This window comes from Taurulus bubalis, assembly GCF_910589615.1.
Source record: "Taurulus bubalis genome assembly, chromosome: 3".
In the NCBI taxonomy this organism is placed as follows: domain Eukaryota; kingdom Metazoa; phylum Chordata; class Actinopteri; order Perciformes; family Cottidae; genus Taurulus; species Taurulus bubalis.
In genome coordinates, this window is record NC_136591.1 from 21,255,712 (window position 1) to 21,271,082 (window position 15,371).

General features: G+C 42.3%; 1 protein-coding gene across 1 annotated transcript in view; it reads left to right on the plus strand.

Annotated features, from left to right (window-relative positions):
• Positions 1 to 1,447: 1,447 nt before the first annotated feature.
• The window catches only part of plcb4b (phospholipase C, beta 4b), a gene marked incomplete at its 5' end in the record, with an annotated part of 29,995 nt that continues 16,071 nt past the window's right edge, over positions 1,448 to 15,371 (plus strand). The window contains 10 exons of the mRNA XM_079216290.1: positions 1,448 to 1,531; positions 5,152 to 5,232; positions 6,873 to 6,932; positions 10,011 to 10,154; positions 12,656 to 12,735; positions 12,841 to 12,894; positions 13,503 to 13,584; positions 13,700 to 13,800; positions 14,227 to 14,284; positions 15,165 to 15,273. Coding sequence (XP_079072416.1) covers positions 1,448 to 1,531; positions 5,152 to 5,232; positions 6,873 to 6,932; positions 10,011 to 10,154; positions 12,656 to 12,735; positions 12,841 to 12,894; positions 13,503 to 13,584; positions 13,700 to 13,800; positions 14,227 to 14,284; positions 15,165 to 15,273 — 853 coding nt within the window. The remainder of the gene's footprint in view (positions 1,532 to 5,151; positions 5,233 to 6,872; positions 6,933 to 10,010; positions 10,155 to 12,655; positions 12,736 to 12,840; positions 12,895 to 13,502; positions 13,585 to 13,699; positions 13,801 to 14,226; positions 14,285 to 15,164; positions 15,274 to 15,371) is intronic.

Here is a 15,371-nt window from a genome sequence, read left to right on the forward strand (position 1 = left end):
TCTGACTGTCAGATATGCTCAACCCGTGTCACCCCGGAGTTATCCAGTGAGGATGTGGTGCGCCCACGTCTCCTCAACCAGCCCTGTGTGCTGCACATATTACAGCTCCATTTCGTTCTGGCGTAGTGAGCTACTGGTGTAGATTCTGATCTTTTTTTTTTACAGTGAATTGCTCCTTTTTGTAAATATCTAGAAGAGATGTCTTACTGCACGGCACAGTCACAAAATGGTGATGGCGATCGGAGCGATGCTAAGATAAACATAGAAAAATTATCTTTTTTCCAGGGATTGTATTCCTTCAAACATAAATATGCAAAACATTATTCTAGCCACTGAATAGCAACTCAACCCAGCAATGTCTGCTTTGTCGTTTAAAACATTGCACTGAAATACTGTGAGGCTGAATAAGATATGTGCTTAGAGAGGTTGTGGAGGAGGGTTGTGTTGTGGTGTTAGAACGTCTGCTGTTGGGCTGTTGCTTAATCAAGTGATTGCTACTATGAGCCAGATTTATGACTGTATTGATGGATTTCTTTCTACTTTTAAACATGCCCATTAATGTCTCTGTGCACTTGTCCAAGGCTAGACTAGAATGAAAAGGTCATGACCTTGTTTAAATCTCATTATCCAAAGTAATTATGTCGTGCATTATGTATTACAATGTAAACACATTGTTCTTTTTCTGTTCACCATTTAACTGATCAAGCTTTTTGTGGTGCATTTCTTCCTATCGTCCTTTTGTTGAAGTACAGCAAAAGTGTTGCACAGTAAAGTAGCGTGTCAGAAGTAAAGTTGTGCATTTTTACTATATACATGAGGTAGTTACTTTGCTGTGGATGCATGTATCAGTTATTAATGTTATTAATCATTTTGGGCAATCACAGCACGTTCATATCATTTAGTATATACCTTTTAAAAGCACGTGCAGTTACTCCTAATCCCTGAGTTCTGTCGGGTTGTTTCATTGGCTGAAGGGGATTTGAGTTTTGACCTTTCTGTGCAACGACAGAACGTGTTTACTGCCTTTCCCCTTTCTAGTTTTTACACAGTGCATCTTAATAAAAGCCACAAACAACTATTGTAAAGCTGTGACATGTTTATCAGCATGTCCTCCTTCGGGCAAACTGGACCAACTGTTTATTATTTGTGATTCAGTATTTGTCATCAAAACATTTCAAGTTTTTGAACATCTGAGTTAAACATGTGTGTTTTACCCCCAAATGATCCACAAATCTTGCATATCAGATCTTGTTTGTTGGTAAATGGTTTTGCGTGTAGTACAGTGGCTATAAGGAGGAAAGAAGAAGACACACTGTGTGTGTTTCCATAGGATGCGTTCTCCATGTTCACAACACTTACAGTGTGCCTGCTTGTTGCAGAGCTTTCACTAATTCTCTCTCTCTGCATGTGCCTGTCTCTCCTCTGTCTCTCAGGTTTCTGAGCAGCCATGACGAAATCCTACGAGTTCAACTGGCAGAAGCACTTGCCGGAGTTCATGCAGGAGGGCGCCTCCTTCGATAGGTTTGATGAGGTAAAAATGCTGCATATCTTTGGTTCCTCATGAGGTTTCTACATTGCGTTACACAAATATAACGGCTCAGGATGTCAAAATAATCAGCCTCCTAACCGGCTTATATATTGTTTAATAATAACACATTTAGTCCTTGATGAGTGCGGGAAGGCTCGGCCTGTGATGCACGCTGTACGAGTTTGTCAATAACCTTGTTGTTCCAGGTTATTTGCTATGTCCTTCTATCATCCGTCACCCTTAATGACGCCTCCCCCCTGCTATCCTATCATTCATTAGCGTACACACACACACACACACACACAGATAATGTAGCAGAGGCGTCCCCTGCATAACCCGATACGTCGTCGTTGTAGTGAGAGCTCTAGAAGTAGGCATGGTGGCCGCTCGTCTGCAGCGGCACACAAGAGATCGCGGTGAGCGAATGTGTTCTTTGTATTTACACATCAACTATCAAATAATTTTCTTCATTGGTATGTAGATTTATTATAGGTGGAAGGGGAGTTGAGTAGTGTGATTTGAAATCGGTAGAAAATGTGGAAAAATACCGCTTATATATTGCCCATCTATCCAAGAACAATATAATTAGAAATGATTTCAACAAATATTTTCCAAGAGCAAAAGTGTCACCAGATATCCATCTTGCAGTACACTGTGTGTACACTGTGTGTACATCTGACCCCGTGTGTATCTTCCTGTCTTTCTGCCCACGTTTCCTCGGACTAACTTAATCAGGTCAGCTAGGACATTTGCCGAGCAAAGGCAAAGTGTGTCATACACACACATGCGCACACATCAGTCCTCTCTGTTTGCGACAGTAGGGGAAAAGCATCATCAAATCCACAGCCGTGTCAAAGTGAGCCGTGAAACTGGGCCGGCATGCTTCTGGAGAAAATTCCTCCGTGTGCTACCGCTCTGCTGCCTGCGCCCGGCAAACACGATGCCTGCAGGGGACATCTGCGTCGATGGGAATGACGTACGGAGAGTCCACCCACAGACACAGACATGCTCTTTATCAGACCCTCTCATGTGTCCACACATACAAATACACACACGGGGAAATCTGCTTACCAGCATGACATGGCTGAGCCACTCACACCAGTGGACAGAGAGAGTCGAAAAATATGTGGCGTGGAAAGCAGAGCGTCTTTGAAACGCTCCCAGGGTGAAGACTGCAGCACTCGCTCTCCTGCGAGGAGCACCAGAGTAGCTCTCCTGCTCCGGGTTCTATAGAAACGAGCCAAAGTGCTTGTGTCTTGTACCCAAAAATGAGCCTGCTGCCTTGCACAATCGCGCTTGCACAATTGCCGAATCTTGGCTTTTTTGTCAAAAGCCGAACTCCGCACACGCAACATCAGTCAGGGCGAAAATTGAAAACATCCTATGGCAACTGGACCGGGTCTTATAGGCTACGATGTTTTTGACGAGTTCATTAAATTATCATAATTATTAGAGGCAATTTGGGGGGCATTTTTTGCCCCTCTCCTAGTGATATCAGGGGCAAACTTATATTTCGTAGGGGCCCTCGTGTATTTCGTGTGTGTGCGTGCGTGTGTGTACGTGTGTGTGTGTGCGTGTGTGTGTGTGTGTGTGTGTGTGTGTGTGTGTGTGTGTGTGTTAATACATAGTTTACAGTGCAATTCAACACTTTATAGGGGACCTCTTATCATTGCACAAACAATACACAACATGGGCTATTTGTGAGAGTGTTTTCATTTTCCAGAATGCTTTGTTGTGATATTTTTCACAACAACTAGCGGTGCTAGTTCTTTTTGCTAACATTTTCTTCTTGTGTCTTTCTAATGTTGCTCGTTTGTCAGTTGTTATCCGACTAAATGTGGTGGATGATTTTTCTGTGTAGCTTTTACATGGTACAGTGCATTGGCAGATACTTATTAGCTATAGATTTACAAGAATGTATTAGTTTTTGTCTTGGGGTCAGATGTCAAGGAGATCTTTAAAGGTCCCTCGGCTGTCAGCATGACTGATCACTGTGTGTTTGTCTGTGTATGTGTGTTTAATTTATTGTCTCATTAGTTGGAAATCAATCACTTAAGATCTGGCCGGTGTTTGGTTTCCATGGGAACTAAACAGCCTCATAATGACAGACAGTTGATGAAGGCCGAGATGTGGAGACTCTGAAAACAGAATCAATGCTTTCTGTTGGTCATTTTAATCTTTTCTTTCTTTCAAAATGTGTTGTAATATTGATTGATGTTACTGTAACTCCTACGTAGGCTATCAGTTCCCACTATTGGTTTAGTCATTTTGATTTGAGTGTAAAATGCCTAAAAAACGATCCGCTCCATCCATGAAATGGATATATATATATATATATATATATATATATAACAACAAATATTAGAAAGCAGTTGTACTCTGAAGTTGACTGTTGGGCAACATGGGCCTATTATACATGCAGTGCGTGGGCATTTGCTCTCTGTGCATTATTATAACGTGCATTGTGAATTGTAACATAAAAAATAAATGTACTTGGCTGATTGCAAAACTAGGATATAACGCAAAAAAGAGTGTGGCGAGTGGAGTGTTTTACATCCACTTGATGCTCTTGCAGACGTAAACAAACTTGTGTGTGTGTTTAAGGCTTAACTTAATAACGTAGACCTAATGGGTTTGTGGTTGCTGTCATTGTGGCAGTGATCAATGTACGAAGGGGACCGAACGAGAGAGACGCGCTGGGCTGCACTTACAAAGACACTTAGGAAGGAATGTACACATGTTGAGTGGGACCTGGACTGCCACAACTCGGTGTGTATGTCTTTCCGTCCACGTCCACCCAAAGACGGTTGAAGCTTCAGCCTAATTGTTCCTCTGCGTGTGGAAAGACGGAGTGTTCCCATAAAGCTTTTAGTTTTACAAGAAGAAGCCGTTTGATGGTGTAACAGTAGCTTGCTGCATGGTCTAAACAGTCGGGGCTCATTTGGGACCATCTCTTTCATTGAGTTGGCTTCACTGTGTGACACTGAAGCCCTTGTCGAGCCCAATCCAGATGAAAGAGTCCAGCTTTTAACTGCACTTAGAGCCATTTTACAATTTCTTATAATGGAAATTAGACTGTTCAATAGTTTTTTATGATGGTTTTAGAAGACACGATATGGCCAAATAAAAGCTTGCTTAGCCCTACCCGCAGCAGTGTCTCATGGAAGCAACATCGTGCGTGCGTGCGTGCGTGCGTGCGTGCGTGCGTGCGTGCGTGCGTGCGTGCGTGCGTGCGTTTGCAGCAGCATCACTGTGGCTGGGCGAACACACTTTTAATCTTGCTCAAACACACGTGCTTCTCACCCGGGGTTGTCATCTGTCCCTAACGCGCAGCCAGAGGATGTTTGCATTTAACAGTTCATAGCAGTCACATTTATATCACTTATCACATATATATTATATCTCACATGTTTGCCCGAGCAAAAGGTTTCATCTCCTCTACTCGCAACATGGGTGTGTGTGTCTTTGGACAATCAGGTACATCTTAGGAAATGAATTAGCTGCATCTGTTTGTGAAGCTCCGTGTGTTTAACAGGTTGACTGTTTAATGTCTTCTCATGTCAAGTAAAACACTGTGACTGATGAAGCCCCTTCTCTTATAAATATTTCCTTCCCCTCTGCAGGACCCGTTCATCTTTGAGCCCAACTGTCAGATGAGGGTGGACGAGTATGGCTTTTTCATCTGCTGGAAGAGTGAAGGAAAGGTATGATCGCCACCTCTTTGTGTTCGTGTATTTTCTCGTCCTCCAAAGTAGAATGCTTTTGTATTTCGTCGTAAAAAGGCTATTCTCACATTCCTTTGTCCCTGGAAACGTGTAAAACTTGTAACACATCATCAAAGTACTGAACATTCAGAAACAGAGTAATATACGTTCTGGTATTGTTCTACAACATCCAGTGACATGTTTGTTAACCTTCTTTGTTAACCTTTTATATAACAAGTACATTTGAATAAGAACTACAGATGTACCGGTATTGGTCCTGTACTCTACTGACTCATAAAGATGTTGCCGTACACATTAAAAAAGGATCCCGGCAGTACAGGGTCTGCCTCTTCTTCCAGATATGGGTCAAGCCTGTCACGTCATACGGCTCGGATGACATACGTTTATATAGCCAATGAAATTGCGCAAAAAACGAATACAATCATGAGGGGGTGGGGATTAGCAGAACAGGGCTTCATGAGAACAGACAGCTGCAGACAGAACCTGCAGTTTGTCATTGAATAAGCACGAAAATGCATTTATACTTCATTTACTCTGTGTCAGCAATACCGGTAGTAAATATGAATAGTACCTATATAAGTTTGCAAGACTATAAGCCTTTTTGTATATAGTATATACATCATAAATACTCTGGGTTCTTTGCAGTCTCAAAATGGCAAACTGCCTAGACGTAACATTAGAAAGACATGTATAAAATATTAATTTTCTGTGGGATTGTTATCTGCTTTTTACTTTGACTAGATAAGGCTTCATACTATGGTCCCATTGTGTTTTCCAGTTCATAAGTCCCATTTATAGTCATCTGCAGGCATCTATTTGCAAAGAAATGTTTGTGATTCTATTGAGGAGGGGGGGGTTCAGAGTGTTACCTTTCAAAAGAGACCAAGACCATGCATTTACTCCAAATGGTTCAAGTACAGCTTGCTATTTACTTTGGGTAGTACTGGATAGGTGTTTTAGGCAAATTTTACAGGAACGCTCAGTGGCTTGTGGGTATTTGTAGTTACAGCTGAAACAGGACACAAATAGTCTGACACTTAAAAACAACAGTGTTTTGTCACCATGACAGAAAAAATGTGTGCGATATTGAGTAAATAAGAAAAATATAACACCTGACCATCAAGGCCTACAAATTCTCACTGATGACTGTTTTCCAAAGTATATTTTTTAGATTGATTTCCTCCCCTCCAGTTGTTTTCAGATCATGCAAGTATGATATTAAAATCCACAAGGGCAGAATAAAGGTAATTCGTTCCAGTCGACGTCCGCTGCTCAACAGGAAAACAAATATCTTTCTCTGCATTCTTTACACCTGCTCATCCTGTGTGCTGCTGCAGGGGACTGCAGGCCACCTCTCTGGGAATTAAACTCCCAAATTGAACCGATGTGTTATAACGCCCCATCTGACGGCGATAAACAAGACATGTTCTGTTATGAGGAATTGGGAACTTGATTATGAGAAAGATGTGGAAGTGTTGCATAATAACCAAATTATTGCAAAACAAACAAAATGCCCCTTGACCCATCTGTCTTTCTTATTCCCCCTCCCCATCCCTCTCCTGCTATCATATTCTCTGTGTACTTAATTTCTCCGCATCTTTCTGTCATCTCTCCTGCAGGAAGGCCAGGTACTCGAGTGTTCCCTCATCAACAGTATCCGCGTTGGTGCTGTGCCAAAGGTGAGACCTCGGGAAAGACAATTTCCCCGCTTCGGTTTTTACAACGTTCGCGCTCTCCGCACACACACCACCCAGCGTTTCAGTCACTCTCCTGGTAAAATAAAATCTGGGGAGATTGCCACGTCGGGTGCATTATTCATGCTTTAATTAGCTGCAGCGGCGCATTCTTTCAATCGACTGACTGATCTGGGACTCTCAGTTGAGTTTCTCCCGGATCCACCGGGGGCATTAGCAGAACGTAAACATAAAATATTGTACTCATCAATATTTATACCACCCCGGCTGGGTTTAGCTGCAGGTTCTATCTGAATAAAAAAATAATAATAAAAAGTGATTTTGTCTGTGTGCTTTTTAGGAATAATGAGACATTGTGCTTCCGGTCCTATTATGATGGGCTGTCAGAGGACAACTGGGTTAAGGAGTTCACACTGTGGGATCAAATTCTCTCAGGTATAAGTCGTTCTGTCTGTCAGAATGACCTTTCCTCGTCCTGTAATAGGAAACGGATCTAGAAATAGCCAATGTGAACAAAGCAGCTGCATTGTTGTGCATTTTCAGAGCAGCTGGCAACCGATGTTTTGAGCTGGTACACACAAACCTGTACGGTTTCTCAGTGAATTAAATATTGATTCATATTTAGCCTGGACGGGGACGCATTATGTCGTAGTATTGCACCTTATAGACCAGATGACTTCTGTGGACTCCTGTCTGTAATTATGACGCAAGCCTGTCAAACACCTGACCGGAGATACTGATGTGTAACGTGTACATAAGCATTACCAGCTTGTGTTGACAGCAGGAGGGGGTCTGTTTGCTGTGTGTATGTACATGTGTAAGGGCACGTATACAGACACTGCAGCTCCTCCTGTGTGTGTGTAGCGCATAGTATTCTGCAAGTAGCAGACGAAGAACGCCCGAGAGCACCGGGGCTTCTCTTCAGAGGCTAACGCAGTTACACAAGCTCCCGAAAGCCGTTTCAGATAATCCAATGAGCGAGAAAGGATGAATGGCATTGGATGATTACTGGCTGGGGTTTTAAAACGGCTCAGCCTGTTGCCTGTTGCTGTTAATTCAATCATACAAACACACAAAAACATTACGCACTTCCCCCGGTGACAATGGTGGCCGACGGAAATCTGAAAACATGGGAGGGAGCAGTCGTGCCTGGTTTTTGGTGGCGAGAGAATGTTTTCAATGATTTCTGTCTCACTAAACAGGAGTTTGCAGTCCTGTGGTGAGGACTGTAGATCGTCCTGAGGAGCCTGGTACTACGGGTCTTTAAATGTTTGTGTAATAACATATAGGAGAGTGTAAATAGAGCTATTTACTTTTTCAGCATTGTTGAAATTGTTTGAAATTATTTTGCCTTAAATTTAGCGCCTTATCAAGTAATTTAAATGTATCAAATACAGCTTTACAGTCTTATTCTTAAGTGCATGATGCTGGTTTCATATTTGTTCTAGAATTAGATAATGCTCAAGCACATGTAAATGGTTTCTGAGGTTAATATAACGTGTCAAATATTTTGCACATTTCCCTAATGGGATTTTTCTTATATAGCTCAATTATATAACACTTACTGCCTTTCATTATGTGCGCTCAATCAGGATCCAAAGCAGTCTGTATTTGCTGCTTTTTGTTATTCTTTTTTGGTTGTCAAGATAACATTGAAAAGAAAAGTTCTCAATCATCAATTAATCAATTTTGCTGTCTGAAACCTGTTGATTTTCTTTGTTTCATCCTCCGATCTCAGACATCACGAGGGTCCTGTCCAGACATTAAAACCCAGACACCAAACTGTTTTTTGTATTTGTATCCATGAGCAAAGTGAATAGAAGCCGACCTTATGTAGCCTGGCATGTGTCGATGATACGGCTCCAAACGATGTGAAATAACAACATAAAAGACAACCAGTGTCTTAACTGGTGATTGGTTTTCGCCTTTGAGTGAAGTTAAATTCTGCACATTTACTTAACAGAACAGAGCTGACCCGTTGACGTCCTTTGAGTCAATCCTCCTCACGTTGACTGACTTACTGGCTCAGAGACTGCAACATGGATGGGAGATCAGACAAGTTAAAAGAGATAAATATATATAAATATTTATTTAAAGAATAACACAACTAACTTAAACAAACGAAACAAATCAGCTGTAGTGTCGACCACAGGAGAGCAGCCAGCCAGTCAAACTCATCAGCTGATGAACAGCCTGAAAGACAAAACACAGAGCAAACAGGACCCAGACCCCTAGTGGAAGGGAGGGTTCATCACACTACCGACTCCAGTAAAGGGGTGTCTGCTTTCCAGCACCGTTGAACACATCCACGTCTGGATTTAGTGGAACTTTTCAAGCTGCTAAGATTTCTTTTGAATTTACTATTATAATATGTTAATGTATCCCTTTTAAGCCGAGCTTCAAAAGTCTCCCATGCATGATTCATAATGTTTATCATTCTTTTCAACACCCTGAGTCTTATCCACAGCACCACCAAACATTTCAACTGCCGTCTCTCTAAACTCCTTCCCATTGTGTTTTCTTTTACGGCAACAATACCAAAGGAGGAGATCGAAATCTCCCTTCATCTTTCTTCCATTTTCTCTTCTCAGTTCTAAGCTGTTCAACTTGGGACCGTCCTGGACGGCCGACACCACGGTTTTACCTCTCACTTGTTTTCTATCTTATTTTCTCCGTTTCTGTCTTCATCTCCTTCATCATTGTCCTTCGTTCCAAATCACTTCTTATTTGTACTTCTAGCACAGCTGCAGCTGCGTTTCAAAGTACGTACTGTGCATACAGTATGTGTTCATTTTGGACACTTCGTCGTGACATTTCACCTTGAACTGTGACCATCTGCCAGAGGATTGTCGATTAGAATGTCCAGAAAGGCATGTTGGCTAACATACAGCCGGGTGCAGTACGATATCCTGCTATTCTTTTTGCCATACTGCGTTAGACATACTATGTATTGGGACATATTAAATAGTTTTCTAGCATACCCATTAGTGTGGTAGTGTGGGTATTGGGAACGTACAGAGAAGCTGACGCCGTTTTACTGAACTTGCTTTCTCTTTTTCTCAGGACCCCAAGATCTTGTCATCGTTCGAGGCCCTCGGGAAGACGGAGGCGGACTTGGAGGGCTGCATCATCTGCATCTGCAGCGGCACAGACCTGGTCAACCTCAACTTCATGTTCATGGTGGCGGAGAACCCGGACACAGCCAGGGTAAATACTTGCATCCACTGTGTTTTCCACCACTTAAGAGTGGGGAAGTACTCCGCAACAATTGTTCTTTTCACAGCCATAGTCGGTGCGTTATTGGTCAAATCTAACTTGTATAGTATGTGTGTATCTACTTCTTTAAGGGGGGTGTTCATGACAATCAGACAACAAATACGTGATCTGGAAACAAAGCAGATGTAAACTCTGTTCAGCATATTAATTAATTCTGCATCAAACAGTATGAAGGCTAAAAGAACCCTGACACGGCAGATCTTTTAATGTTTTTTTTCAGAAACAAAGCAAATTGCCAGGTGAATGGTTCATATGCTAACTCCTACACAGAGCAAATCTGTCATTGATTCACTCTGACAAACAGACAGATTGAGAATGAGTCATTTGAGCGTCTCACCCCATCTCTACCTCCCTGTGTGCCTCCTGCACTTGTTATTTTGTATCCTTTTTGTCTCGCTCTTCGTCTTTTCTCGCTCTCTTTTCTCTCTGTCTCGCGCTCTAACTCTCTTTTTCTTTCTTTTTTCTTCACACATCAAAGTAAAAGCGCTGTAAGAAATCCGTCTGTACCTCTCCACCCCTCTCTCTCTCTCGCTCTCTCTCTCTCTCTTAATCAGCAGACATTATTATTGATAACTCCTGCTGGCAAACCTCCAAACATTGTACACATCCTGTACAGCCCACAGTAAACAACCCTACGTGTAGATTCAATTTCAATTTCCCGGAGCCGAATTGATCCGGATTTGGAGTTTGACACTTCTCAGATGAAATAATTGCACTGTTAGTAGTGATGCTTTACACAAGAAGAATTGAAATCAATTCTTCAAAAGACGAGGTGAGCATCATTCTATATAAATCCTCTGAAAAGACCAAAACCATTCAACCAACCCATTTGTTCCTGTTGACGATGTAAATCTTTTCAACAGAAACAAAAATAATAGCTTCATTTTTTTTAAAGGGTCTAAGCAGTACCCGTTTGTTGGGGACTATTTTGGACGTATGCATGTGGGATTGACTCAAAATCCACTGCCCATGTTCATCATGATAAAGAAACATGTGTGACTCATTGATGTGTTGGAATAGTTTTGGGCAAGCAATGTAGGAAATAACTGAACTAAAATAATATATAACATACATTTTTAATGGGATTTGAAAATGAAAAGCCATCTTTATCATTCGACATTGTAAAGAAAACCGTAAAAAAGTATCTATATTCCATTTAGTGACAAATCCAGTGCGACCCAAAAGGCTGAGCATTAATTGAAAGACACAGAGCCAAAGCAAGAAAAAGCACTATGGAAACATAAAGTGAGTGTCGTTTTTCTCAGCCTCAGGGCTGTCAATGCAGAGTAAATAACTAGTTGCTGGTATGGATCTATATGTCATGGTATATGTCTATGAGGATCATTCAGGTGCTGAGAAAAGTAAGACGAGCCGACTGGTAGGAACAAAGCACAGCTAGAGCTATTAATAATCAGCCTTGAGGAATTTATCTTTTTATTGTTTATGTTTATTTATTTATTAAAGATGTCAGTTCTGACAAAGAAATTGTCCCCCAGAATTCAGAATCTCAGCCAGAGTCGAACCGAACTGAAAATGCATGTTTTTGTGGTGGCAGAGATCTGATATTTGTCTCTGCAGCGTTGGTGTTGATGCATCGCCCATGAAAGTGTGTCTTTGTAGTGATGGCTGTTATAAACGATGTTTGCGCTCTGGAGAGCTCCCTGCCACAGGGCTGCCATGATATTTGTACAACGGCCTTCAGCATGGAGGCACACACACACACATATACAATCGCATACACATACATGCAGATCCAGGTTCATGTCCTCGTCCTCCACACATTTATTCCTGCCATTTCTGCCCCCCCGCATTCCCCCCTCTTCCTCTCTCTCTCTTCCTCTCTCTCTCTGTCTCTCACTCAAACACACACAAACACACCACGACACCAACATCACTTCCCAGCATGCAGGTGGCCCTGAGTAGCAGACCTCGGGAGATGAGTTATTTACATCAGCGGACATGTACACACACACACACACACACACACACACACACACACACACACGGCCACATGCCCAACCAGGCTACCTCTACTGCACCCGTTATCTTGTTTAATGTTTTTATAATAATGCCAGCCATCATTTTCAGACGGAGTTAGAATCAAAGACATTCAGAGACACAGAGATAGAGGGGTCAAAACTTTTCAGATTGTCGTCTCTTGTTTACCATCGCTGCTTGTGGACTTGCAGTAGTTGTGTGTGTGTGTGTGTGTGTGTGTGTGTGTGTGTGTGTGTGTGTGTGTGTTCCTAATTTTCCTGTCAAGACACTCGCCCATGTGTGTGAATTAGGAGGCAATTCATTTGCTTGTGTTTATTTCCCCAAAGGCACTAGCTTCTAAACACAATGTACACTCTGGGCTACTGTGTGTGTGTATGTGGGCTTTGGTTTGTTCGTGTGTTAAGACTTCACACTGCTGCTTGTGTTGTTTGCAGAAGTGGATCGAGGGTCTGAGGTCTGTGATTCACAACTTTAAGGCCAACAACGTCTGTCCGATGACCTGCCTCAAGAAACAGTGAGTAGTAATTATATACATTCTTTTTTAGGTTTTGTTTTTCTCTATATAATTATGAAACTTTCGCACTAACATGTGATTTTTGAATTCCTCTCTCTCCTCTAGTTGGATGAGAATGTGCTTCCAGACCAATGTGAATGCGAAGATTCCTGTGAGAGGGTAAGTGTAAATGAATGAGATGTTTGGTCAACCATTAGCTATGTCTGCATTCAATTGTCGCGCAAATTATGAGCAGACATTTAAAATGACGCAAAAAAAGAAAGAAATGCAAATTAGGGGCGTTTCCTTCAGCGAATAAACTCTGCTACAGCGTAATTTGGTGAGAAGTTGGCCCTATGAGCTACAGATGGCTGTAATCCACCCAGAAAACGAGGTAGAGTAGAAGTTACCGACTGGAAATGACACAAGTCGCCTTGACCAATTTTTGTCCTAGATGGATTGATGGCCAATTTTTCACATGTTTCATGTCTGTAAATGAAGACAGTGTATAAATATAGATCCAAAATTATGGCAATAGCAGGAACAGCTGATCAGTCATACAAACTATGTCAGAAGTCTTTTCCATATTCGATTTAACACATCAACTCTTTTTCCGGCAAAATGTAAAAACAGGCTCAAGTGAGCATACAAAAAATGAGGCTTTTCTAATTCATTACTTCAAAATGCACCTAAAAATCGGTGAAACATGTCTATTGTGCCAACCCAGTTCACTCTAATTTGTCTAACTCTTCTTCATCTTTCCTCCGTCTTCCTCTCTCGTTTTACAGCATCACTCGAACGTTTGCATCAGGAAAAACAGAGAAGGGGATCTTCCAGGCTCTAAAGGATCTCGGCCTTCCGAGTGGAAAGGTTAGACATCTCTGACCGTGGACAGTAGCGGTCAGACGGATCACACGTGGCACTTAAAACCGTACGTTTATTTGCTCTCGCGTTAACTAACGGCCGACTTGCTTCTCGTCCACAGAATGATGAGATCGAACCATCAGATTTCACCTACGACATTTTCTACGCGCTCACGCAGAAGATCTGCCCTCGCACAGACATAGAAGAACTCTTCAAGAACATGTGAGTGTCCTTTTGTTTTTATTGTTGTCAACAGATTGTATACCTCAAAGTGAATACTAGAAAGTGATCAACCCTCTAACAGTAGCACCCTAGCCTTGCTCTCACCCATGTTCCCCTGTGCCTACATAGAGCGGTGACTGTTGAAATATTCCCAAAGTGTGAGCGACTCCATCTTGTTGGAAATAATCAGAACAAATGTTTCTGCGCCTGCTGCACTAACAATGTCTGAACAGCCTAACCCGCTTCCACAGTTCAACATTAATTATGTTATTACTAAACGTGTAACATTGTAGTATGATCACCCTCAAAGACTGCTTGCTGATTTTAACTGACAGACTGTGTGAATGACTGAGGGGGATGTCTATTTTTTTTTTAAAGAGGCATAACATTGTTTTTTTCTTCCTCTTCTAATTAATTCCTTTGCAGCAATGGGAACAAAACTGATTATTTAACTGTAGACCAGTTAGTCAGCTTTCTGAATGAAGTAAGCTCTTTATTATTCATTAACTTCTCTGTGTGTTGCTTGCTCGCGCCCCCTCTCTGCAACCCCCCCTGCTTTGACCCCCCTGCTCTGGGAAGAAGTTGCTCTCCGGCCCGGACTGGACATCAGCCGACCCTCATTAAAAGTCAATTAATGAGGTGGACAAAGTATTTAACCTCCAGTCAACCTGCAAGGGCAACTTCCACCAGCTCCCCTATTCTGCATTACCGCCCTCATCCCCCATGTTCTTCCATACTTTCTCGTGTTTGATTGGTGTTGCCGTGGCAACGGGAGGGTAGAGGTTTATCCTGTTGCTTCCTGCTCGGCTCGTCTCGTTTCCTGCCCCGTCTGTGTCTTCTTGTTTTCTGTGGCTGTGCCCTTCTGTTTGGATGAATAAACCTGCTTTGGTCCCTCCACTGTGAAGTCGCTTCATGCCCAGTCCTGTGCATCACGCTGTAGAGCCGCCCGATGGAGCCAAAGCTTCGGTTCAATTAATTCCCAAGTGGCTTTGTGGGCGGGCACTGGCATCATAATGATGTTGTTGTTGTTTTGCTAAAGTAGAGATGCCTCCGACTTCCTCGCTTTTAAGCAGAACACTGCACCTGTTAGTGTGGCTCACCGCTTCCCTTCAACATCTCATAATGACATTTTGTCTGTGAAATCCTGTTTATACCCACAAGTGCTCTCCATTCAAGACCACAGTCAACATCAAAATCAACTATTTTTACTTTATTATACAAAATTAGGTAATTACAGTTCTTAAAGTGAGCACTGTTTGTAGTTGTCCCCAGGCCTATGTGTGTAAGTGGATGTTTTGTGTCCCAGCTCAAGTTTGTGTGTTGACAATACATCTGCGGATAAATGTGTGTGCGTTGCTCCTTAGAACCAGCGTGACCCGAGGTTAAATGAGATCCTGTTCCCGTTCTACGACCCCAAGAGAGCCATGCAGATCATCGAGAAATACGAGCGGGATGATGAGCTGAAGAAGAAAGGTAGAGATATCTTAGGCTGTGCTGCCATCTGCAGGTGTACCTCTGCAACTTCAGTATGTTGCGTCAGGTTATTTGCATAGTGTAAGCGATCCCAATTT